A 26,586-nucleotide genomic window follows, 5' to 3' on the forward strand; every position below is an offset into this window, starting at 1 on the left:
CCCAAGTGAGGTCAGGGGAAGAGATTGAGTAAAGGAAAGGTGGAGGGAGCGCTAATCAAAATCTAAGAGGATATAAATAAATCATATGGAAACCTACTTTTTTGGACAATGGAACACTCAGGAGCCATAGATTGTTGTTAGAAAGTTTTCAGTGCCAGGGATGGGATACCTTCCAGTGAGTTGTTGGCCAGGGAGGTCCCTGATGCCCCTAAAACATTATAGGCCATTGCCGAGGACCTTGGTTTCCCACCAGGAATAGATGATAAGACCCTATTGCTGAAGATCCCATACACTTGGGCTGCAAGGCCACTGAGAAATCCTGCTGGAACTGAGCTGATAATCTCCTCCATGTAGACCAGCTGACAGAAAGCTGGAAGTAGCCATTCTGCATGCAGTTCAATGGGAGAAAGAGAAAACACCAGTGAAGATAATCAACAGTGGACACTGCAAACCTTATATTTGGCCAGCCAGGCCAAATGAGCCAATGGGTACAATAGTGGCACATCTATCATGGTGGAAACCAACTGCCCTCTAATTGGATTGGAGGCCTGCTCCATGGGAGGGAACACATCCCTGATACTGAAAACTTAAAACACGGGTAGTCATGAGCCCTAGGGGTGTAACATCTGTTGCTATCTGGCTAAATGTATATACTATGCTTATCAAACTGCCCAGTAAGCACTTCTCTTAAGGCTCATATCCTTATATTAATGCTACTCTCACTTTTGGTAGAGAATCTTTTCTTTTCAGATGACAGTGACCTTGGGATGACTCAGAAGGCATCATGGTGCTGGAGAGAAGTAACTGGAATGCTCAGTACTTGAATATCTCTATCACACCTTCCAAGGCTCAGGGTCTGTTGCAGAAGACGTGGCAAAAGAATGTAAGAGCCAAAGGAAGAGTAGGACTCCTTACAACGTGCTTCCCTGAGACACAAAATGGCCTGGATATCCGTGACCTCACTGTGTCTGACACTACCTACAAAAGATCATCATAATAGGAGGAAAAGATCGTGACATCAAAATAAAAGAGGGGCTGATTGAGGTGGGGAGAATGGAGTTTCAAAGGGGAAAGTTTGGGAAGGGAGGGTATTACCATGGGAATTTTTTTTTTATAATCATGGAACTTGTTAATCAATTTTTTTTGAAAATAAAAAAAGAAATAAAATAGAATAGGGACGAATGGGAAAGGAGAAGGGGTGCAGTCGAGGGGTCCATGGGGAAGAGGGGACAAAGGAAGGCTCTGGGAGGAGATTCTGATCAGACTACCTTGTATTTATGTATGGAGATTGCTAATAAAAATCTTTAAAATTAAAAAAAAGCCCAGGACCAGATGGATACACTGATGAACTTTACCAGACCTTCAAGGAAGAGCTAACACCATTGCTTCTTAAGCTTTTCCAGGAAATAGAAAAAGAAGGAATTCTACCAAACTCCTTCTATGAAGCCAGCATCACCCTGAGACCAAAACCAGACAAAGATAGAACAAAAAAAAGAAAATTACAGACCAATCTCCCTCATGAACATAGATGCAAAAATTCTCAACAAAATATTGGCAAACAGAATACAAGAATATATCACAAAGATCATTCACCCTGACCAAGTAGGCTTTATCCCAGAGATGCAGGGATGGTTCAATATATGCAAATCTATAAATGTAATACATCATATAAATGGATTGAGGACAAAAATCACATGATCATTTCATTAGATGCAGAGAAAGCATTTGACAAAATCCAACATCCCTTCATGATAAAAGTCCTACAGAGACTGGGAATAGAAAGAACATATCTCAATATAATAAAGGCTATTTATGACAAGCCTACAGCCAACATATTACTAAATGGGGAAAAATCTAGAAGCTTTTCAACTAAAATCAGGACCAAGATAAGGGTGTCCACTGTCTCCACTTTTATTTAATATAGTTTTGGAAGTCTTAGCCATAGCAATAAGGCAAGAGACACACATAAAAGGGATACAAATTGGAAAGGAAGAAATCAAGTTATCATTATTTGCAGATGACATGATTCTATACATAAAGGACCCTAAAGACTCTACTAGCAAGCTGTTAGAGCTGATCAAAACCTACAGCCATGTAGCAGGATACAAAATAAATACACAGAAATCAGTAGCCTTCATATATGCTAACAACAAACACACAGAGGATGAAATCAGAGAATCACTCCCATTCACAATTGCATCAAAAAAAATAAAATACCTTGGAATAAACCTAACAAGGAAATAAAGAATCTCTACAATAAGAACTTTAAAACACTCAAGTGAGAAATTGCAGAAGATGCTAGGAAGTGGAAAAACATCCCTTGTTCCTGGATTGAAAGAATCAATATTGTGAAAATGGCAATCTTACCAAAAGCAATCTACACATTTAATGCAATCCCCATCAAAATTCCAAAGGCTTTCTTCATGGAAATAGAAAAAAAAATCCAAAAATTCATTTGGAATCACAAAAAAGCCTCCAATATCTAAAATAATACTGAGCAACAAAAATAAGGCTGGTGGTATCACCATACCTGATTTTAACCTATACTACAGAGCCATAATAACAAAAACAGTGTGATACTGGCACAAAAGCAGACATGTAGATCAATGGAACAGAATAGAGGACCCAGATGTAAGTCCAGATAGCTATAGCCACCTGATATTCGATAAAAATGCCAAAAATACTCATTGGAGAAAAGACAGCCTCTTCAGCAAATGGTGTTGGGAAAACTGGATATATATCTGCAGAAGGATGAAAATAGATTCTTCTCTCTCTCCATGCACAATAATTAAGTCCAGATGGATTAAAGACCTTAACATCAGACCTGAAACTCTGAAACTGCTAGAGGAAAAAGTAGGGGAAACCCTCCAACATATTGGTCTTGGCAAAGACTTTCTGAATACAACCCCAATTGCTCAGGCAATAAAACCACAGATTAACCACTGGGACCTCAGGAAATTACAAAGATTTTGCACTGCAAAGGACACTGTGAATAAAGCAAAGAGGCAACCTACAGAATGGGAAAAAATCTTTGGCAGCTATATATCTGATAGAGGATTAATATCTAGGATATACAAAGAACTTAAAAAGTTAACTAATACGGAATCAAACAAGCCAATCAAAAAATGGGCTATGAGCCAGACATGGTGGTGCACACCTTTAATCCCAGCACTCGGGAGGCAGAGGTAGGAGGATCACCATGAGTTCAAGGCCACCCTGAGACTACATAGTGAATTCCAGGTTAGCCTGGGCTAGAGTGAGACTCTACCTCGAAAAAAAAAGAAAAAAAGTGTTTCCAACTAGAAATGATCAAGGAAATGAGATGATGAGAACACATGATTGTTTTTAGGGTGTCTTCTGTTGGGAATATAATTCTGAAACATTTCTTCATATTGTTTTGATGGCCCTTATGTTATTACTGTGTGACAATAAATATTGTGAGGTTGTTTTTATTAAAATTTTAACTTGTATCAGTTAAAAAAATAAATATAAATAAATAAAAAGTTCCAAGAAAATCAGTTAATTCCCAAAGAAAAGGAATGAGTACTGCAAACTGCCATCTTTGGGCTCATAGCTGGGCAGCAGACCACTAAGAAGCATGCCAAAGCTAGGCATGGTGGCACACGCCTTTAATCCCAGCACTCAGGAGGCAGAAGTAGGAGGGTCGCTCTCCAGGAGTTCAAGGCCACTCTGAGACTACAGAGTGAATTCCAGGTCAGCCAGAGCTAGAACAAGACCCTACCTCAGAAAATTTAAGTTAAAAAAAAAAAAAAAAAAGCAGATGCCAAGAATACCAAGAGGGAGTAGAGTACAGGCAGCGGCTGAGAGGGAGGAAAAGCTTAATCAGGTAGACCTGCCTAGGGAGGTGATTCCTTACTCAGGGCAGAAGTTCTCAAAGGATACAATGCCCATGGCATATGACTACTGGAGGCTTCATGCTATCCCATTAGCACACTACACTTCATCCCCAAAATTAGCTTCTAGGAAAACAATTAACTTATAGGAAAACAAAAGTACCAGGATAACATTATCACTAGTAACAGTGGATCTAAGAAGCTGATAAGATAGGCATTGAACTAGGTGCAATCACAGCTTTATAACTGCACTAAAACCTCTTCCTCTAGAAAATTGGAAAGTGGTGAGTAATGTCATGACTCATAGGTCGGTCAAGGTGATTGTTCTTGTTTTTTTTAAAGTATTTTATTTATTTATTTATTTATTTATTTATTTATTTATTTATTTATTTGAGCGAAGGAAAGAGAGAGACAAATAGGCAGATAGAGAAAATGGACACGCCAGGGCCTCCAATCACTGCAAATGAACTCTAGACATGTGCCACCTTGTGCATCTGGCTTATGTAGGTACTGGGGAAATCAAACCTGGTTCCTTAGTTTTAACAGGCAAGTGCCTTAATGGCTAAGCCATCTCTGCAGCCCTTGTTTTGTTTTGTTTTATTGTAATGGGGTCTCACTATAGCCTAGGTTGGCCTCAAACTTTGCATGTAATTAGGATGACCTGATCCTCTTGTTTTTCTCTTCCAATTTTTTTTTTTTTTTGGATTTTTGAGGTAGGGTCTCACACTAGCCCAGGCTACCTGGAATTCACTATGGAGTCTCAGGATGGCCTTGAACTCACAGCAACCCTCCTACCTTTGCCTCCTGAGTGCTGTGATAAAAGGCATTGTGCCACCATGCCCGGCTTTTCTTCCAAATTTTTATTAACAACTTCCATGATTATAAAAAATACCCCATAATAATACCCTCCCTCTCCCCCACTTTCCCCTTTGAAACTCCATTCTCCATCATATCCCCTCCCCATCTCAATCAGTTGCTCTTTTAATTTTGATGTCATGATCTTTTCCTCCTATTATGATGGTCTTGTGCAGGTAGTGTCTGACATTGTGAGGCCATGGTTATCCAGGCCATTTTGTGTCTGGAGGGAGCATGTTGTATGGAGACCTACCCTTCCTTTGGCTCTTACGTTCTTTCCATCACCTCTTCCACATTAGACCCTGAGCCTTGGAAGGTGTGATAGAGATACTGCAGTACTGAGCACTGCAGTCATTTCTTTCCATCACCATGATACCTTCTGAGTTGTCCCAAGGTCACTGCCATCTGAAAAGAGAGGATTCTCTACCAAAAGTGAGAGTAGCTTTAATATAAGGGCATGAACATTAAGAGAAGTGCTTACTGGGCAGTTTCATAAGCATAGTATATACATTTAGCCAGACAGCAGCTGACGTTACACCCCTAGGGCTCATGACTACCTGTTTTAAGTTTTCATGGAATGGGCCTCCAGTCCAATTAGAGGGCAGTTGGTTTCCCTTATAACAGACATGCCACTATTGCACCATTAGCTCATTTGGCCTATCTAGCCAAATATAAGGCTTGCAGTGTCCACTGTTGAGTACCTTCACTGGTGATTTCTCTTTCTCCCATTGAACTGCATGCAGAACGGCTTCTTCCAGCTTTCTGTCAGCTGGTCTACATGGAGGAGGTTATAAGCTCAGTTCCGGCAGGATTTCTCAGTGGCCTTGCAGCCCAAGTGTATGGGATCTTCAGCAATAGGGTCTTATAATCTATTCCTGGTGGGAAACCAAGGGCCTTGGCAATGACCTATAATGTTTTAGGGGCATCAGGGACCTCCCTGGCCAACAACTCACTGGAAGGTATCCCATCCCTGGCACTGAAAATTTTCTAACAACAATCTATGGCTCCTGAGTGTTCCATTGTCCAAAAAAGTAGGATTCCATGTGATGTATTTATATCCTCTTAGATTTTGATTAGCTGCCCCTCTTCTACCATAACAAGAGGTCAGATGACAGGTATGTGTCATCATGCCTGGCTTGACTTTATTTTTATTTTTTATTTTTTTTTATTTTTTGAGGTAGGTTCTCACTCCAGCCCAAGTTGACCTAGAATTCACTATGTAGTCTCAGAGTGGTCTCAAACTCATGGCGATCCTCCTACCTCTGCCTCCCAAGTGCTGGGATAAAAGGTGTGCACCACCACGCGTGGCTTTTTTTTTTTTTTTTTTTTTTTTTGGTTTTCTGAGGTAGGGTCTCACTCTGGCTCAGGATGACCTGGAATTCACTATGTAGTTTCAGGGTGGCCTTGAACTCTCGGTGATCCTCCTACCTCTGCCTCCCGAGTGCTGGGATTAAAGGCGTGTGCCACCACGCCCAGGCTTTTTTTTTTTTTTTTAATTTGAGAGAGCAAGAGAGGGAAAGAGGCACACACACACACACACACACACACACACACACACACACACACACGCACACAGATTGAGAGAGAGAGAGAGAGAGAGAGAGAGAGGGGGAGAGAAAGGAAGAATGGGCACATCAGGGCCTCCAGTCACTACAAATGAACTCCAGATGCATGCCCACCTTGTGTATCTATGCCTGGCTATTTTTATTTATTTATTTATTACAGTCAGAGAGAGAGGGAGAGAGAGGGAGAATGGGTGTGCCAGGGCTTCTAGCCTCTGCAAATGGACTCCAGACACATGCACTACCTTGTGAATCTAGCTTATGTGGGACCTGGAGAATTGAACCTGGCTCCTTAGGCTTTGCAGGCATGTGCCTTAACTGCTAAGCCATTTCTCCAGCCCCCGCCCAGCTATTTTTAACAAATTTACTGACAACCTCCATACATGTACATAATGTACCCTGATCATAGCCCTTCCTACCACTCCCCTTTATACCTTCTTTCCATCCCCCTTCACTGAACCCTCTCTTCTTTTTTCTATTTTTTTGGTGTGAGACTATTTATTAGTAAAGACATCCAGATTAGCCAGGTGTGGTGGTGCACACCTTTAATCCCAGCACTCAGGAGGCAGAGGTAGGAGGATCACCATGAGGTTGAGGTCACCCTGAGACTACATAGTGAATTCCAGATCAGCCTAGGCTAGAGCGAGATCCTACCTCAAAAAAAAAAGTCACTATCCTTTTATTTTTTGTTTTTCTGTGGTAGGGTCTCACTCTAATCCAGGCTGACCTGGTACTCACCCTACCTCTGTGATACCCCTGCCTCTGCCTCCCTAGTGCTGGAACTAAAACCATGAGCCACCATGCCGTGCAAGGGTAGGTCTGAGACTTATCAGTAGGCAAAAGCCATCACTGTAATGACAAACCTTTAGCATCCTTAGGTTTAAAGGGAAGAAGAGGAGGAGAAGCAGAAAAAAAAAAAAAAAAAAAAAGAATAAAGGCTGGGCATGGTGGTGCATGCCTTTAATCCCAGCATTCGGGAGGCAGAGATAGGAGGATCACCATGAGTTTGAGGCCTCCTTGAGACTACATAGTGAATTCCAGGTCAGCATGAACTAGAGTGACACCCTACCCTGAAAAAAAAAAAAAAAAAAAAGAATGGAGGAGGGGGCAGGCAGGTTTACTTGTTCTAAAGCTACTCCTGAGCCTATATTTGTTGGCTTTGGATTTGTAGATCCCCTGGGTTCCAAGGAGGGTCACTCTTGAGGGGCCAGGTCTCCTGTATTGCAATCTTCTTGCTTATATTCCAGATCAGTTATGATTTATTTCTGTTTTTTTTTTTTTCGAGGTGGGGTCTCACTCTAGCCCAATTTGACCTGGAATTCACTATGTAGCCTCAGGGCAATCTCAAACTCAGGGAGATCCTCCTACCTCTGCCTCCCAAGTGCCCGGATTAAAGGTGTGTGCCATCAGGCCTGGATGTTATGATTTTTAAAAAAGTTTTTAAAAATGTATTTATGAGAGAGGATTGGGGGAGAGAGAATGGGCATGCCAGGGCCTTCAGCTACTGCAACTAAATTCCAGATGCATGTGCTACCTTGTGCATATGGCTTATGTGAGTTCTGGAAAACAGAACCTGGGTCCTTAGGCTTCACAGGCAAGCACCTTAACCGCTAAGCCATCTCTCTAGCCCTATGATTTCTTTTTATGTTCCCAAGCCATACATGGTGGCACACACCTTTAATCTCAACACTTGGGAGGCAGAGGTAGGAGAATTGCCATGAATTTGAGGCCACCATGAGACTACATAGTGAATTTCAGGACAGTTTTTGCTAGGCCAAAACTCTACCTTGAAAAACAAAACAAAACAAAAAAAAAAACATAATAAAAATACCCTCTAAACTAGGTGTGGTGGCATACATCTTTTCATGTATCCTAGGGAGGGACCTTGGAGCCTCTCAGGCAATCTCTGGGTAAGGTCCTGCTTTGAATCCTGGCTGTTCTAGACAAGGAAGAATGGGCAATCTTCACACTGGAAGACTTCTGGTATTGGTTCCTGGTGATACGCTGTGACTAAGGCAGGATCCTAATGAGTCACTGACTACAGACATGGTGCCCTTTTCCCTGCTCTCCTTCCCAGAGCCAGCCCATGGGTGTGGGAGGTAGCTCTCAAAAAGCTGTGTTATCCATGAAGCCAGAAATCTATACTTTTGAAAGTATAGGTTCTTTTGAAAGTATAGATTTCTGCCACTCTCTTAGCTCCCAACTGCTATCTCAGAAATATGAGGATATAGCAAAGTGATCAGATTCTCTCCTTACAAAATTTAAGTTCTAGCTCCTTATGCAATAGCTGTATATATTAAAGTTCTGGCTGTGAAGCTCAGTGTTGGAATGCTTGCCTATCATGCTTGAGGCCCTAGGTTTAATCCCAGTACCAATTCTGGCATGGTGGCACACATGAGACCCTGTCTCAAAAAGAAAAAAAAAAAAAAGAAGAAGAAGAAGAATTAAAAAATAGCGTGGGCGTGGGCATGCACGCCCTGAATCTCAGCACTGGGTAGGGAAGGGGAAGAAAAAAAAAGTAAGCTGAGACTGGTTTATACCTTCAATTCTAGCACTCAGAAGGCTAAGGTAGGAGGACATCACAAGTTCCAGGTCAACCTGGAATAGAGTGAGACTCTACCTCAAATCAATAAATAAATATAATCTCTAAACTTTATCCACGTCTTTGTGTGTGTGTGTGTGTGTGTGTGTGCGCGCGCTTTGAGGCAGGGTCTCTCTCTAGTCCAGGCTGACCTAAAATTCACTATGTAGTCTCAGGGTGGCCTTGAATTCACAGCAATTCTCCTACATCTGCCTCCCAAGTGCTGGGATTAAAGGAGTATACCACCAACCCCGGTTATTTTTATCTTTAAAATGTGGATAGTTGTAAGGATTGGCCAATATAGTTGGAGTAAGGGTTAAATGAGATGGTCTATAGAGAAATAGCCAGTACTCTCCCTCCCTAACTGAATAGTACCTGTTAATACAAAATATTATAGAACACTTCCTAAACACTTGGACTTTCTTTTTTTAATTTATTTTTATTTATTTATTATAGAGAGAAAGAATGGGTGCTTCAGGGCCTCTAACCACTGCTAATGAACTCCAGATGCATGTACCACCATGTGCTTCTGGTTTACATGGAACCTGGGGAATTGAATCTGGGTCCTTCAGCTTCGTAGGCAAGTGCTTTAACCGCTAAGCCATCTTTCCAACACTTGGACTTTTTTTTTCTAAAAATATTTTTTATGTATTCATTTATTTTCTCAATTTTTATTAACATTTTCCATGATTATAAAAAGTATCTCATGGTAATACCCCCCCCCCCACTTTCCCCTTTGAAATTCTATTCTCCATCATATCCTCTCCCCATCTCAGTCAGTCTCTCTTTTATTTTGATGTCATGATCTTTTCCTTCTCTTATGATGGTCTTGTGTAGGTAGTGTCAGGCACTGTGAGGTCATGGATGTCCAGGCCATTTTATGTCTGGAGGGAGCACGTTGTAAGGAGTCCTACCCTTCCTTTGGCTCTTACATTCTTTTAGCCACCTCTTCTGCATTAGACCCTGAGTCTTGGAAGGTATGATCAAGATGTTGCTCAGTACTCCAGTCACTTCTTTCCAGCACTATGATACCTTCTGAGTCATCCCAAAGTCACTGCCATCTGAAAAGAGAAGATTCTCTACCCAAAGTGAAAGTAGCACTAATATAAGGGTATAAATATTAAGAGAAGTGCTTACTGGGCAGTTTGACAAGCATAGTATATACATTTTTCCAGACATCAGCAGATGTTACACCCCTAGGGCTCATGACTACCCCTATTTTAAGTTTTCAGTATCAGGAATGTGTTCCCCCCCATGGAGTGGACCTCCAATCTAATTGGAGGGCAATTGCTTTCCACCATGATAGACGTGCCACTATTGCACCTATTGGCTCATTTGTAAGGCTTACAGTGACCACTGTTGAGTATCTTCACTGGTGGTATCTCTTTCTCCCATTGAACTACATGTAGAATGGCTTCTTCCAGCTTTCTGTCAGCTGGTCTACATGGAGGAGGTTATCAGCTCAGTTCCAGCAGGATTTCTCAGTGGCCTTGCAGCCCAAGTATGTGGAGTCTTCAGCAATAGGGTCTTACCATCTATTCCTGGTGGGAAACCAAGGGCCTCAGCAATGGCCTATAATGTTTTGGGGGCATCAGGGACCTCCCTGGCCAACAACTCACTGGAGGTATCCCATCCCTGGCACTGAAAATTTTCTAACAAGACCTATGGCTCCTGAATGTTCCATTGTCAAAACCAGAGGATTCCATATGATTTATTTGCATCCTCTTAGATTTTGATTAGCCCTCCCTCCACCTTTCCTTTACTCAATCTCTTCCCCTGACCTCACTTTGGGCCTTTTCATCCCCATTAATCTATTCTTCTACTTACATATATACAATAAACACTTGGACTTTTAAATTAATTAATTAGCTAATTAATTAATTTCCAAGATGACAGAGAGAAGAGAGAGAACAAGAATAAACATGTTAGGGATTCTAGCCAAATGAACTGCAAATGAACTCCAGATACATACACCACTTTGTGCATCTGGCTTTATGTGGGTACTGGGGAATTGAACCCGGATCATTAAGCTTTGCAGGCAAAAAGCACCTTAAACACTGAGCCATCTCGCCAGCCCCCTATTCAATTATTTATTTATCTTTCTTTTGGTTTTTCAAGGTAGGCTCTAGCTCTAGCCCAGGCTGATCTGGATTTCACTATGGAGTCTCAGGATGGCCTTGAACTGGTGATGATCCTCCTACCTCTGCCTCCCAAGTGCTGGGATTAAAGGTGTGCACCACCACTTCTGGCTTGATTTTTTTTTTTAACTTGCTTTTTTTTTTAATTAACATTTTCCATGATTATAAAATATATCCCATGGTAATTCCCTCCCTCCCCACCCCCACACTTTCCCGTTTGAAATTCCATTCTCCATCATATTACCTCCCCATTACAATCATTGTAATTACATATATACAATATCAACCTATTAAGTATCCTCCTCCCTTCCTTTCTCCACCCTTTATGTCTCCTTTTCAACTTACTGGCCTCTGCTACTAAGTATTTTCATTCTCACGCAAAAGCCCAGTCATCTGTAGCTAGGATCCACATATGAGAGAGAACATGTGGCGCTTGGCTTTCTGGGCCTGGGTTACCTGACTTAGTATAATACTTTCCAGATCCATCCATTTTTCTGCAAATTTCATAACTTCATTTTTCTTTACCGCTGAGTAGAACTCCATTGTATAAATGTACCACATCTTCATTATCCACTCATCTGTTGAGGGACATCTAGGCTGGTTCCATTTCCCAGCTATTATAAATTGAGCAGCAATAAACATGGTTGAGCATGTACTTCTAAGGAAATGAGATGAGTCCTTTGGATATATGCCTAGGAGCGCTATAGCTGGGTCATATGGTAGATCAATCTCTAGCTGCTTTAGGAACCTCCACACTGTTTTCCACAATGGCTGGACCAGATTGCATTCCCACCAGCAGTGCAGAAGGGTTCCTTTTTTTCCACATCCCCGCCAACATTTATGATCATTTGTTTTCATGATGGTGGCCAATCTGACAGGAGTGAGATGGAATCTCAATGTAGTTTTAATCTGCATTTCCCTGATGACTAGTGACGTAGAACATTTTTTTAGATGCTTATATGCCATTCGTATTTGTTCCTTTGAGAACTCTCTATTTAGCTCCATAGCCCATTTTTTTGATTGGCTTGTTTGATTCCTTATTATTTAACTTTTTGAGTTCTTTGTATATCCTAGATATTAATCCTCTATCAGATATATAGCTGGCGAAGATTTTTTCCCATTCTGTAGGTTGCCTCTTTGCTTTTTTCACTGTGTCCTTTGCGGTGCAAAATCTTTGTAATTTCATTAGGTCCCAGTGGTTAATCTGTGGTTTTATTGCCTGAGCAATTGGGGCTGTATTCAGAAAGTCATTGCCAAGACCAATATGTTGAAGGGTTTCCCCTACTTTTTCCTCTAGCAGTTTCAAAGTTTCCGGTCTGATGTTAAGGTCTTTAATCCATTTGGACTTAATTCTTGTGCATGGCGAGAGAGAAGAATCTATTTTCATCCTTCTGCAGATATTTATCCAGTTTTCAAAACACCATTTGCTGAAGAGGCTGTCTCTTCTCCAATGAGTATTTTTGGCATTTTTATCAAATATCAGGTGGCTATAGCTACTTGGGCTTACATCTGGGTCCTCTATTCTGTTCCACTGATCTACATGTCTGTTTTTGTGCCAGTACCATGCTGTTTTTGTTACTATGGCTCTGTAGTATAGGTTAAAATCAGGTACGGTGATACCACCAGCCTCTTTTTTGTTGCTCAGTATTATTTTAGATATTCGAGGTTTTTTGTGATTCCAAATGAATTTTTGGATTGTTTTTTCTATTTCCATGAAGAAAGCCTTTGGAATTTTGATAGGGATTGCATTAAATGTGTAGATTGCTTTAGGTAAGATTGCCATTTTCACGATATTGATTCTTCCAATCCAGGAACAAGGGATGTTTCTCCACTTTCTAGTGTCTTCTGCAATTTCTCGCTTGAGTGTTTTAAAGTTTTCATTGTATAGATTCTTTACTTCCTTGGTTAGGTTTATTCCAAGGTACTTTATTTTTTTTGATGCAATTGTGAATGGGAGTGATTCTCTGATTTCATCCTCTGTGTGTTTGTTGTTAGCATATATGAAGGCTACTGATTTCTGTGTATTTATTTTATATCCTGCTACATTGCTGTAGGTTTTGATCAGCTCTAACAGCTTGCTAGTAGAGTCTTTAGGGTCCTTTATGTATAGAATCATGTCATCTGCAAATAATGATAACTCGATCTCTTCCTTTCCAATTTGTATCCCTTTTATGTGTGTCTCTTGCCTTATTGCTATGGCTAAGACTTCCAGAACTATATTAAATAAAAGTGGAGACAGTGGACACCCTTATCTTGGTCCTGATTTTAGTTGAAAAGCTTCTAGATTTTTCCCCATTTAGTAATATGTTGGCTGTAGGCTTGTCATAAATAGCCTTTATTATATTGAGATATGTTCCTTCTATTCCCAGTCTCTGTAGGACTTTTATCATGAAGGGATGTTGGATTTTGTCAAATGCTTTCTCTGCATCTAATGAGATGATCATGTGATTTTTGTCCTTCAACCCGTTTATGTAATGTATTACATTTATAGATTTGCATATGTTGAACCATCCCTGCATCTCTGGGATAAAGCCTACTTGGTCAGGGTGAATGATCTTTTTGATATACTCTTGTATTCTGTTTGCCAATATTTTGTTGAGAATTTTTGCATCTATGTTCATGAGGGAGATTGGTCTGTAATTTTCTTTTTTTGTTCTATCTTTGCCTGGTTTTGGTATCAGGGTGATGCTGGCCTCATAGAAAGAGTTTGGTAGAATTCCTTCTTTTTCTATTTCCTGTAAAAGCTTAAGAAGCAATGGTGTTAGCTCTTCCTTAAAAGTGTGGTAAAATTCAGCAGTGAATCCATCCAGGCCTGGGCTTTTTTTAGTTGGGAGATTATTGATAACTGTTCGGATCTCCATGTTTGTTATAGGTCTATTTAAGTGATTAATCTCATTTTGATTTAATTTAGGTAGGTCATATAGATCAAGGAAATCATCCATTTCTTTCAGATTTTCATACTTTGTGGAGTATATGCTTTTATAGTATGTCCCTATGATTTTTTGAATTTCTCTGGAATCTGTTGTGATGTTACCTTGTTCATCTCTGATTTTATTAATTTGTGTCTCTTCTCTCTTTCTTTTGGTCAGATTTGCTAAGGGTTTATCAATCTTGTTTATCCTTTCAAAGAACTAACCCTTTGTTTCATTAATTCTTTGGTTTGTTCTTTTTGTTTCTATTTCATTAATTTCTGCCCTAATCTTTATTATTTCTTCCCGTCTACTAATTTTTGGTTTGCCTTGTTCTTCTTTTTCCAAGGCTTTAAGGCGAAGCATTAGGTCGTTTACTTGCGACCTTTCTAATTTCTTAATATAGGCACTTAAGGCTATAAATTTACCTCTTAGAACTGCCTTCATTGTGTCCCAGAGATTTTGGTATGTTGTGTTCTCATTATCATTTGACTCTATAAATTTTTTGATTTCCTTTTTGATTTCTTCATTGACCCACTCATCATTTAGTAGTGTATTGTTTAGTTTCCATGATTTTGTGTATGCTCTATAGCCTTTCTTGCTACTGATTTGTAGTTTTTTTTTTTTTTTTTTTTGGTTTTTCGAGGTATGGTCTCACTCTGGTCCAGGCTGACCTGGAATTAACTCTGTCATCTCAGGGTGGCCTTGAACTCATGGCAATCCTCCTACCTCTGCCTCCCGAGTGCTGGGATTAAAGGCGTGCGCCACCACGCCCGGCTTTGATTTGTAGTTTAATTCCACTGTGGTCAGATAGAATGCAAGGAATTATTTCAATTTTCCTGAATTTGTTAAGATTTGCTTTGTGTCCTAATATATGGTCTATTTTAGAGAATGTTCCATGTGCTGCTGAATTGATTTTTTTTAATGAGGGAGAGAGAATTGATACACTAGGGCCCCTAGCCACTGCAGTTGAACTGCAGATGTGTGCGCCACTTAGTGTCCATGTGTCACCTTGTGTGTTTGGCTTATGTGGGTTTGGGGGGTTGAACCTGGGTCCTCAGACTTCACAGGCAAGTGCCTTAACTGCTAAGTCATCTCTCCTGCCCCAGAACTCAATCTTGATCACCACTGCATCCACAAGGCAAATGTGATGCCAATGAAGGTTTGCTGAATGAATCAATAATAATAGGAACTTCAGCATGGCTGGCGGGTGGTGGTGGGGAAACCAGCAGGAAAAGACCAGCTTGTCAAGGAGACTTACAGAGAACTCAGAATATGGGCTACACCATTTTTTCTACTCCAGTTCTTTTTTTTTTTTTTTTCTCCCGAGGTAGGGTCTCCCTTTAGCTCAGGCTGACCTGGTGTTCACTATGTAGTCTCAGGGTGGCCTTGAACTCATGGCGATCCTCCTACATCTGCTTCCCCAGTGCTGGGATTGAAGGTGTGTGTTACCACAACAGGCCAGATTTATTTTTTTAAAAGTATTTTATTTTTATTCATATATTTGAGAAACAGAGAGAGAAAGAGAATGGGTGCACCAGGGCTTTTAGCCACTGCAAACAAACTCTATACCATGTGCCACCTTGGGCATCTGGGTTTATGTGGGTCCTGGGGAATTGAACCTGGGTTCTTAGGCTTCCCAGTATGCATCGTAACCACTAAACCAATCTCTCCAGCCCTATTTATTTATTTTTATTTGAGAGAGAGAGAGAGAGAGAGAGAGAGAGAGAGAGAGAGAGAGAGGCAGATAGAAAGAACAGGTGTGCCAGGGCCTCCAGCCACTCCAAACGAACTCCAGATGCATGCGCGCTACCATGTGTATCTGGCTTATGTGGGTCCTGGGGAGTTGACCCTGGGTTCTTTGGCTTTGCAGGCCATCTCTCCAGCCCCTTTCAGGTACTTTTTTAAGCCTTGTGGGAAGAAGAACCACACCACCAACCTGTCAAGCTCCCATCTCCAAAGAGGGCTGGCTGAGGCTCCTCCCTGTGGCCCTAGGCTCCGCCCAGTCCCCCCCCCCCCCCGCGCAGTCTGTACGGACCTGGAGGCAACGCCCGAGAAGCCGCATGCGCAGTACGGGCTCGAGGGCGCGTTTGCCCTTCTCCCAATGGCGGGCGGCGGTCCCTTTCCCGGCAGGCCTCCCTCGGGTAGAGAGCGCGTCATTTCCGGTGAGGAAGGCCCCGCGGCCGCCGCCGCCATTTCGGGCGCTGCTGTGAGGCTGACACCGGGAGCCGGTCCCGCTGGGTGGCGGGCGCCAGGGCTGGAGCGGCACGCGTGGCGGCGGCGGCGGCCCAGCGTGAAGGCGCGGAGGCGGCCATGGCGGGCAACTTCGACTCGGAGGAGCGGAGTAGCTGGTACTGGGGGCGGTTGAGCCGGCAGGATGCGGTGGCGCTGTTGCAGGGCCAGCGGCACGGGGTGTTTCTGGTGCGGGACTCGAGCACCAGCCCCGGGGACTATGTGCTCAGCGTGTCCGAGAACTCGCGCGTCTCTCACTACATTATCAACAGCAGCGGCCCGCGCCCGCCGGTGCCACCGTCGCCCGCTCAGCCTCCGCCGGGTGAGGGACGGACGGACGGACGGGAGGCCCCGGGCGGGGGGGGGGGCGAGGGCAGTGGAACCCTCAGGCTGGCCGGCTGCTCGTGGCGGAGCCGACCCCCCGCCCCCACGAGGGACGTGGGCAGGGCGCTGGAGTGGACTCTGGCAGGTTCGCAGCCGTGTGCCCGGGCTCGTTCCCACGGACCAGCGGGCGCGTGCGAGTGCGTGTGTGGGAGGAGGAGCCGGTGGCCGAGGCCTCTGGGTGTGCCGTGGGAGCCTGGGGAAGGGGAACTGCTTTGGCCCCAGGGTGGGGCCTAGCGACCCGGTCAGGCACAAGGGCAGAGCCGGGCAGGGCCAGGCAATGAGGGACAAAGAGCCGAGGGGGACATGTTGGCACTGCGCGGGCATCACTTGGCAGCTATGTCCAGAATAGATCTGCTAATCCTACAAGTGGCTTTTAGGCTTGAGACATTTCCTGCAGAGTCGGAGAGTTGGGTTTGGCCATACTCCCCTGGTGGCCTTTGGTAGGAAGTCACTACATACTGGCCGGGAGGGATGGAGACACCCTCAGGAAGCCGGTCAGCTTTTTCCTTTCTTGGGCATTTTTCCAAAATGCTTTTACCGTGCTCTTTCCCTGTGGAAGATGAAGGTGGTGGACTAAGTGCCTTGGTAATAGAAGAAAGTCTTCTATGGCCAGCTCAGGGTAATTGATGTCTGGCTGGCAGACTGTACGCAAGAAGTCTTAATGTCCTGAGCACTGTTGTAACTCGGGTGTTCCAGTTTTCAAAGTGTTTAGTGGAGAAAGATGTGTTGTTTTTTTTTTCCAGAAAATAAGCCAGTGGAAATGGCCTCTTCCTGGGAAGTGAAAGGAGTGAATTTTCCTTGGCCTCAAACAGTGTCAAGTCTTTTACTTCTGGGCTCAATACGTTGGGGCTGTGATCAAAGTCTTCCTGGGTGTTGGAACAGACTCTGCTGGGCAGATTCGTCAAGAATTTTAATTATCCCACTGGATCTTCCTTGTCAAGGATCACTGAGATGTGACTCTTACCCATGTTACTGGATTTGTTTTGGAAATAATAAGGAAATACATGCACTTGTTACTTGAGGTTCCTGAGTTACAGAGTAATTCTGAGATTACTGTTGTCTGTGTATCTCTGTAACAGCACTGAGATGCTGAGTGCCTTCTCACAGTTCCAAGTGAAAGTGTTTTCCAGATCCAAGCCAGTCTCATGAATGAAGGCTCCTCCACCAGCCTTTGCAGACTTGTCCTTTTAGGGATAGGCCTAATTTAGATGTACTCACTTTGGCCAGAAATGGGAAGGTAGGATAGACAAGTCTCTTCATTAATAAACACCAGTTAAGGGGAAAAAAAAAAAGCATAGTGCGTTTAAGTTTATAAATTATCCTAGATTTTTATCATTCTGGTTGGTTAAGTGGTGTTATAAAACAAGATAAGGGGAGTGTGGAGAGATGGCATAGAGGATAAGGCTCTTGCCTGCAAAGCCAAGGACCTAGATTTGATTCCCTGTTACCCACATAAGCCAGATGTACATGGTGGCGCGTGTGTCTCGAATTTGTTTGCATTGGATAGAGGCCTTGGTGCACCCATTCTCTCTCTAATAATAATAAAAAAAAAAGGTAGGAATATTGGTGAACATTTGCACTAAGATCTGCAAGATATCTGAGGTTTTGTATTAAATATAATGAAGGATGATAAGCTATTGTTGAGATTCAGTTCTGAGCTGGACTTGGTAGCATGCCAGAACACAGTGTTGAGGCCGGAGGACTGTCACAAGTTAAGAGGCCAGCCTGGGCCTGGTGGTGCAGGCCTGTAATCCCAGTTTACTCAGGAAGCTGAGGCAGGAGGATCAAAAGTTCAAGGCCAGGACTGGAGAGATGGCTTAGTGGTTAAGGCACTTGCCTGCAAAGGCAAAGGGTCCAGGTTCAATTCCCCATGTAAGCCAGATGCACAAGGTGGTACATACCTACATCTGGAGTTCATTTCTAGCGGCTGGAGCTCCCATTCTCTATCTCTGTAGCACTCATTCTCTCTCTCCCTCCTATCCTCTTTCAAATAAATAAATAAAAATTTAAGAAGTTCCAGGCTGGCTTCAAAAGCATGATTCTTGAGCTGGGTGTGGTGGCACAGGCCTTTAATCCCAGCACTGGGGAGGCAGAGGTAGGAGGATTGCTGTGAGTTCAAGGCCTCATTAATGAGACAGGTCAGTCTGGGCTAGAGTGAAACCCTACCTTGAAAAACAAAAACCAAGCAAAAACCCATTAAGCCAGCCTGGGCAATTTAGCAAGACCCTGTCTCAAAAAGTTAAAAGGGGGCTGGAGGAATGGCTTAGTGGTTAAGGTGCTTGGGACTCACGTATCCCAGTACTTCTTGGGAGGCTGAGGTAGAAGAATCATGCTTTTTTTTTAAATTATTTTTTGTTCATTTTTATTTATTTATTTGAGTGACAGAGAGAAAGAGGCAGACAGAGAGAGAAAGAGAGAATGGGTGCGCCAGGGCATCCAGCCACTGCAAACGAACCCCAGACGCATGCGTCCCCTTGTGGATCTGGCTAACGTGGGTCCTGGGGAACTGAGCCTCGAACCCGGGTCCTTTAAGCTTCACAGGCAAGCGCTTAACCGCTAAGCCATTTCCCTAGCCTTTTTTTTGGTTTTTTGAGGTAGGGTCTCACTCTGGCTCAGGCTGACCTGGAATTCACTATGTAGTTTCAGGGTGGCCTCGAACTCTCGGCGATCCTCCTACCTCTGCCTCCTGAGTGCTGGGATTAAAGGCGTGCGCTACCACGCCTGGCTCAAGAATCATGCTTTTGAAGCCAGCCTGGAATACAAAGTGAATTTCAGGTCAGCCTGGGATCCACCTCAAAAAATAAGTTGCATTTGCATATTTCTGTGACTTTTCAGAGTCCTGTGGGCAATGACTGGGAGACAAACTGTGCAGGAGGATCACTGAGTTTGAGTCCAGCCTGGGCCAGAGCTAGACCCTACTTGGGGGGAAAAAAAGTATGGGAGAGGAGACACAGGCCATAAGGTTCAATGATTTCCCTGGCATGTGGGTGGCCTAGGTTCAATCTACAGTAAAGAGAAAACGAAGAAAAGAAACTGCATTCTCAACTTTGTTGTGCATGCATTTTGTTACCAAGTTTGGGGATGGCACAGGTAGGCTTGTTAGCGTGGTATTTTTCTCTACCTTGGCATTGAGGTTTTATATCTCATTGCTTACCTTGATAGTGAAGTGAGCTCCACCTTTTCTCAAAACATTCAGATCTCTGGCCCAGGAGAGAAGTGGAAGATTGCCACAGTTTGTTGATGGGGTGTGGAACGTTCATGTGGTAATTCTTTCTGCCATATGCTCCATTTTCTGTAGGACAGTCAGCTCAGTCGCTGTCTCTCTGTTTTCCTCATTAAGCGGGTTTTTATTTTTTTTTTTTTGAGGTAGGGTCTCACTCTGGCTCAGGCTGACCTGGAATTAACTGTGTAGTCTCAGGGTGTCCTCAAACTCAGGGTGATCCTCCTGCCTCAGCCTCCTGAGTGCTGAGATTAAAGGCATGCACCACCAAGCCTGGCTATTAGCAAACTTGGTAACAAAATGCATGCACAACAAAGTTGAGAGTGAAATTTCTTTTCTGTTTTCTTTTTTAAAAAATATTTATTTATTTATTTATTTGAGAAAGAGAGAGAAAGAGAATGGGCACGCCAGGGCCTCTAGCCCCTGCAGATGAACTCCAGATGCATGCACCCCCTTGTGCATCTGGCTTATGTGGGTCCTGAGGAATTAAACTGGGCTCCTTTGGCTTTGCAGGCAAATGTCTTAACCACTATGCCATCTCTCTCCAGCCCCACTTTCTTTTCTTGTTCTTCTTTTTCTTTTTCTTTTTTTTTTCTGAGGTAGGGTCTCACTCTAGCTCAGACTGGCCTGGAATTCACTATGTAGTCTTGAACTCACGGTGATCCTCTTACCTCTGCCTCGTGAGTGCTGGGATTAAAAGCGTGCACCACCACACCTGGCCACTCTTTATTTTAAAGCCAAATTTTGAGACACATAGACACTATCAATAGCTCACATTTTATTGACTGGTGGTTGTATGCCAGGTGCTTTGCTTGGCATTTATTGCCTCATCTCTCAACAGTCCAGTAGAGTGAAGTACTGTGATCTCCATTTGTTATAAAGTTTGCATTTTGTGGAGGAGAAAACAGATTCAGTAACTTGTGTAAGGGCACACAGCATATAACTAAACCAGACTTTCTTTCTTTCTTTCTTTCTTTCTTTCTTTCTTTCTTTCTTTCTTTCTTTCTTTCTTTCTTTTTGTTAGCCTTCATACTTATAATAAACCGTGATAATTCCCTAAACCAGATTTTGAATCTAGGTATTCTGGCTTGGCAGTACTCTTCTGTGGAATTGCTTTGTGTTTGCATCAGTGCATATAAAAGACTGCATCTATTTTTTAATTTATTTTTTATACCCCATCCTTAGTATTTGTCTCAGCTCTGAGGTTCTGTTTAAAGACCAAAAGGAGGAGCCATGTGCAGCAACCTACATTGTAATCCTAGCACTTTAGAGGCAGAGGCAGGGACAGGAGGATCTTGGTGAGTTCCTCACTAGCCTGGAATACATAGTAAAAACCTGTCTCAACAAACCAAAATAAGAAACTGGGTGTGGTGGCGCATGCCTTTACTCTCAGCACTTGGTAGGCAGAGGTAGGAGGATCCTCTTGAGTTTGAGGCTGACCTGAGTCTACAAAGTAAATTCCAGGTCAGCCTGGGACAGAGTGAGACCCTACCTCAAAAAAGGGGGCGGGATTGGAGAGATGGCTTAGTGGGTAAGGCGCTTGCCTGCAAAGCCTAAGGACCCAAGTTCAATTCCCCAAGACCCACATAAGCCAGATGCAAGAGGTTGGCATATGCATCTGGTGTTTGTTTGCAATGGCTGGAGGCCCTGGTGTGCCCGTTCTCTATCTGCCTCTCAAATAAATAGATAAAAAACATTTAAAAATAAAAAAAGGGGGGGGGTCCCTGCCATGCCTGGCTATACCCAGTGTATTTTGTGTATACAACATAGGTAAAATTTGTATGGAATAGAATAGGTACAGTTTTTTTAAATATATTTTTGTTTGTGAATGAGAATGGGTGCACTAGGGCCTCCTGCCACTGTAAATGAACTCCAGATGCATGAACCACTTTGTGAATCTGGCTTTCATGTGTCTTGAGGAATTGAACTTGGGTCCTTTGGCTTCACAGGCAAATGCCTGAATCACTAAGCCATCCCTTCAGCTCAGGTACTGTTTTTAAAAGGCATAGGGTTGGAATTGCCCATGGTTTCTCACCTCTTTCCAGTGACTTTATTTAAAATTTATTAGCCTGGGGCTTGAGACATGGTTTAGTGGTTAAGGTGTTTGCCTGTGAAGCCTAAGGACTCATTTGTGACTCCAGATCCCACATAAGCCAGACACACAAAGGTGAGGCAAGTGCAAGGTCACACATACCCACTAGGTGGTGCTAGCATCTGGAGTTGGATAACTGACTGAGGCCCTGGCATACCAATTCTCTTGTCTCTCACTCTCTAAAATGAAAATAAATTATTAGGTCTGGAGAGATGGCTTAGCTGTTAAACACTTGCCTGTGGAGCCTAAGGACCCCAGTTCGAGGCTCGATTCCCCAGGACCCATGTAAGACAGATGCACAAGGGGGCGTATACATCTGTAGTTTGTTTGCAGTGGCTGGAGGCCCTGGCACGCCCATATTCTCTCTCTCTCTCTGTCACTCTCAAGTAAAAATAAAAAAAATAAATTATTAGCATGTTATACATAATAATATACATATACATTATATACATAATAACACACATTATGAGATTTTCACATATGTATATAATGTGTTTAGATTATGTTCAACCCCTGTTACTTTTGGCCATCTCCCAATTTCTGCCGACCTCTTTCTTTTCCCTACTAGTCCTTTTACTTAGCTGTTTTTTTGTTTTTGTTTTTTTTTTTTTTTTTTTTTTTTTTTTTTTTTGGTTTTTCTAGGTAGAGTCTCCCTTGGTTCAGGCTGACCTGGAATTCACTATGTAGTCTGAGGGTGGCCTCGAACTCTTAGTGATCCTCCAACCTCTGCCTCCCGAGTGCTGGGATTAAAGGTGTGCGCCACCATGCCCAGCTGTCTTTTTTCTTATGACCCAGTTTGTTTAATTAGAGTTGCTTACAAGAGCATAGGCAGTATACCATTGCTGCATGTCATAGAGCATAGTGCTGGTAGGAAGGGAAAGAGCTCATGAAGTGTGAAAGAACCTTGGGTCTAGTTCATGGAAACAGCATCGTGATTGCTGCCCAACCTAAAGGCTCCTACCTGTTTCCCTAGGGACTAAAGGAGTGTAGCAGCTTGCCCTTGGATTGGGAGTATCATTTCACAAGTCCCTGGGTCAGAACCTTACACTGGAGGAAAAGTAAGCTTACCTCACTTTGGAGATGGAGGTTCAGAGTACTATTCCATCTCATGCTTCCAGAAAAGTTCTTTAGTGAGTTCCCTAGAGGGAACCTTGAACTCATGGTGATCCTCCTACCTCTGCCTCCTGAGTGATAACTTTAAAATTTATTTATTTATTTTAAATTTTTGTTTATTTTTATTTATTTATTTGAGATGACAGAGAAAGAGGCAGAGAGAGAAAATGGATGCACCAGGGCCTCTAGCCACTGCAGAAGAACTTCAGATGCATGCGCCACCTTGTATGGCTTACGTGGGTCCTGGAGAATCGAGGCCTGAACCAAGGTCCTTAGGCTTCACAGGCAAGCACTTAACCGCTAAACCATCTCTGCAGCCCTATTTTATTATTTTACTTTTAGCTTTTTACTTTTATTCTTTATACCTCTCAGTTCTAGTATTTTTTATTTTTATTTATTTATTTGAGATTGACAGAGAAAGAGGCAGAGAGAATGGGCGTGCCAGGGCCTCCAGCCACTGCAAACGAACTCCAGATGCATGCGCCCTCTGTGCATCTGGCTTACATGGGTCTTGGGGAATCAAACCAAAGTCCTTTGGCTTTTCAGGCAAATGCCTTAACCACCAAGCCATCTTCTCCAGCCTAAATTTTATTTTTTTATTATTGGGCCAGGGAGAGAGAATGGGCATGCTGGGGCATCTGCAAATGAACTCTAGACACATGCACCATGTTCATCTGGCTTATATAGGCTCTGGGAAATTGAACCTGGGTTCTTAGGCTTCTAAGGAAAGTGCCTTAACTGCTACACCATCTCTCTAGCCCAAGTCCCGTATCCCCCCCCCCCCCCCAGGTAGGGTCTCACTCTGGTCCAGGCTGACCTGGAATTAACTATGTAGTGTCAGGATGGTCTTGAACTCATGGTGATCCCCCTACCTCTGCCTCTTGAGTGCTGGAATTAAAGGTGTGCACCACCATGCCCGGCCCAACTTTTTTTTTTTTAACATTTTAATTTATTTATTCGAGAGGGAGGGAGAGAGAGAGAGAACATTCCAGGGTCTTTAGCCACTGCAAACAAACTCCAGACACATGTGCCACATTGGGCACCTGGCGCTAAGAGGGCACTGGGGGTATTTATTTGAGAGGGCAAGAAAAGCAGGTAGAGAATGAGTGTGCTAACGCCTCTAGACATCGCAAATGTACTGTAGATGCATGAACCATCGTGTGCATCTGGCTTTTGTGGGTACTGGGGAATCGAACCTGGCTTCACAGACAGACACCTTTGCCAATAAGCCATCTCCAGCCCAAGATCACAGAACTTTTTTTTTTTTTTGAGGTAGGGTCTCACTCTGGTCCAGGCTGACCTGGAATTAACTCTGTAGTCTTAGGGTGGCCTTGAACTCATGGTGATCCTCCTACCTCTGCCTCCCGAGTGCTGGGATTAAAGGTGTGCACCACCATATCCGGCTAGACCACAGAACTTTTGAGAAGCATCTTAAGATTATGTGAAATCTCTGGCAAAGGTAGTGGATGGGGATTTTTTTTGTAAATTGAAAATTTCTAAACAAATGGAGAGGGTTTGAGGGTGAGATTTTGCTAAATTTGGTGTTCTTTTAGCACCTATGATGCACCAACTATTTTTTGCATATGTCTGCATGCATATGTGTATATGCATGTGTGTACAGGTGTGCATGTACATAGGTGTGGAGGTCAGAGGATTACCTCTTTTTTCATCCTGAGATACATAGTCCACCCCTTTATTTAGGCTTTTGGAGACTGGGTCTTTTGTAGTTCAGATTGACTTGGAACTCAGCAGTCTTCTTCAGTCTGTCACAGTCTTCCTAGTGCTGGGATTATATAGACTTGATCCACTGTGTTTGGCACTAGCCACTTTTTAGAAACTATTAGATTGGCATTTGGATCCATTTTGCAGAATGCAAGACTGAGACTGAGAAGTTAAATATTAGCTCACACAGCTAATAAGTGAGTGCCAGAGTCTACTTATTCGTTCTATTGTTTTTTTGAAACCAGAACATTTATTATGATTGACAGATGAAAGTCTCAAGATGAGCTTGATGCTGCAACAGCTGCCCGCTTGGGTTTAGGTGGTGTTCCTTCACGGAATCCATGCCTGAATCTCCGAAAGACAATTTTTAGGTACCTCATTCGTCCAGTTCCGATAGTGTTTCGCCTGTTAGCCTTGGCACTCCAGTTATACTTTCTCTTGCGCTTGGCAGGGTAGCCACACTTGCCACAGGTCGACTTCTGAAGGTGGTAGGCCTTAGAGCCATGTGGCATTACAGGATGGGCGTCTTACTGCGACATTTTCCAAACTACGGCATGCCCTTTGTCATCTTGCTTTTAAGACAGCGTCTTATGTAGCCCGTGTCCTGAAACTCCCTGTGTAACTGAGGATGAGCTTGATTCCAGTGTCATCTCCCATGTGCTGGGACGATGGGCATGTACCACCATTCCAGGCTTCCTTAGTCCTTATATGGAAGTCAGCATCCTCTAGCCCTTCATCATATTGGACTTGTGTGGATGCCATAGGCAGAGGAGGAGGAAGACTTGGAAATGAAGAAGAGGAAATGCCCTGAGGCTCAGGAAAGGGTGATGATGTGGCAGCTGTTGATGGCAGCTTGACAGAACTAACTTGTCCCCCAGGTGTTCACTGAGTTCTTTAGGGAATGACATTGTAAGAAACTAATGTAACCTGAGGCCTGAAATGGCTTGTAAGACACAGAGAAACAAGCAAGCAAGCAAACAAAAAATGCAGCTGCATTGATTTAAAATTTTGAGGGGCATGGTTAGGGTAGTGTCTCACTGTAGCCCAGGCTGACCTGGAACTACCTATGTAGTCTCAAGGTGGCCTCAAACTCAACTACAACCCTCCAACCTCTGCCTCTCAGGTAGTGCAATTAAAGGAGTGCACCACCACACCTGGCTTCAATTTTGATTTTTGAATGTACTAATTCAAAGTTGCACATTCAAGCTGCACCTGGTGATGTGAGCTCTAAGGCCTACCACCTTCAGAGGTTGACCTGTTACTTGCTAAGCTGAGGAAGAAGCACAAAATCAGGGCCTTCCTGGACTACAGTTAGTTCAAGTAGCCTGAGCAATTTATTAATATCCTGCTTCAAGATAAGATAGGAAAAAGGGATGAGGATACAGCTTAGAGGTGTAGTGCTTGCTAGTATTTGTAAGCTCCCACAGTACCTTAAAAACAAAAATCATATTCAGAACCTATCTCCAGTTTGTTATAGTCAGTGAAGTTTTCTAAGTCCTAGATAGCTGTGAGAATTCTGCAGTTGGTTCTGTCCTCTAGACTGACTGACTGTATCTCCTTCCTTTCCCGCCCTTCTGTTTCCTGCCTTTGGCTGTTTGTGGTTGGAAGGATGGAAAAGGAGCTGGGACACATAGCTGTGGTGAGGTTTGGGCTTATCTGGGACTTATGTGTGTTCTTTCCCCTTTCCTTCCCTTCTGGAGTTTGAATCAGTGAAGTTTGCTTGCCCCATATAGCATATCAAAGGTTTCCCTTGATGTTTTGTTTGCTTGTATTTCTGTGTTAGTTGGATTGCCAAGCAAAAAACCCAAACAACCCAGAAAACAGACTTCACCTGGTACAACATCCCTCTTACTATACACAGATACATCTTGTTCTAGAGGAGCACTCCTCTTTCAGAGGGACTTGGCTTAGTACAACATCCCTC

General features: G+C 43.2%; 1 protein-coding gene and 1 pseudogene across 2 annotated transcripts in view; one reads left to right on the forward strand and one right to left on the reverse strand.

Moving 5' to 3' along the window:
- Positions 1–16,196: 16,196 nt before the first annotated feature.
- The window catches only part of Crk (CRK proto-oncogene, adaptor protein), a 37,932-nt gene continuing 27,542 nt past the window's right edge, over positions 16,197–26,586 (forward strand). For both annotated transcript variants that reach the window (XM_045158883.1, XM_045158884.1), the window contains exon 1: positions 16,197–16,453. In XM_045158883.1, coding sequence (XP_045014818.1) covers positions 16,213–16,453 — 241 coding nt within the window. In that variant the 5' untranslated portion in view covers positions 16,197–16,212. The remainder of the gene's footprint in view (positions 16,454–26,586) is intronic.
- Positions 24,938–25,230, reverse strand: LOC101598815 (annotated as a pseudogene).

This window comes from Jaculus jaculus, chromosome 9 (genome assembly GCF_020740685.1).
Source record: "Jaculus jaculus isolate mJacJac1 chromosome 9, mJacJac1.mat.Y.cur, whole genome shotgun sequence".
In the NCBI taxonomy this organism is placed as follows: Eukaryota; Metazoa; Chordata; class Mammalia; order Rodentia; family Dipodidae; genus Jaculus; species Jaculus jaculus.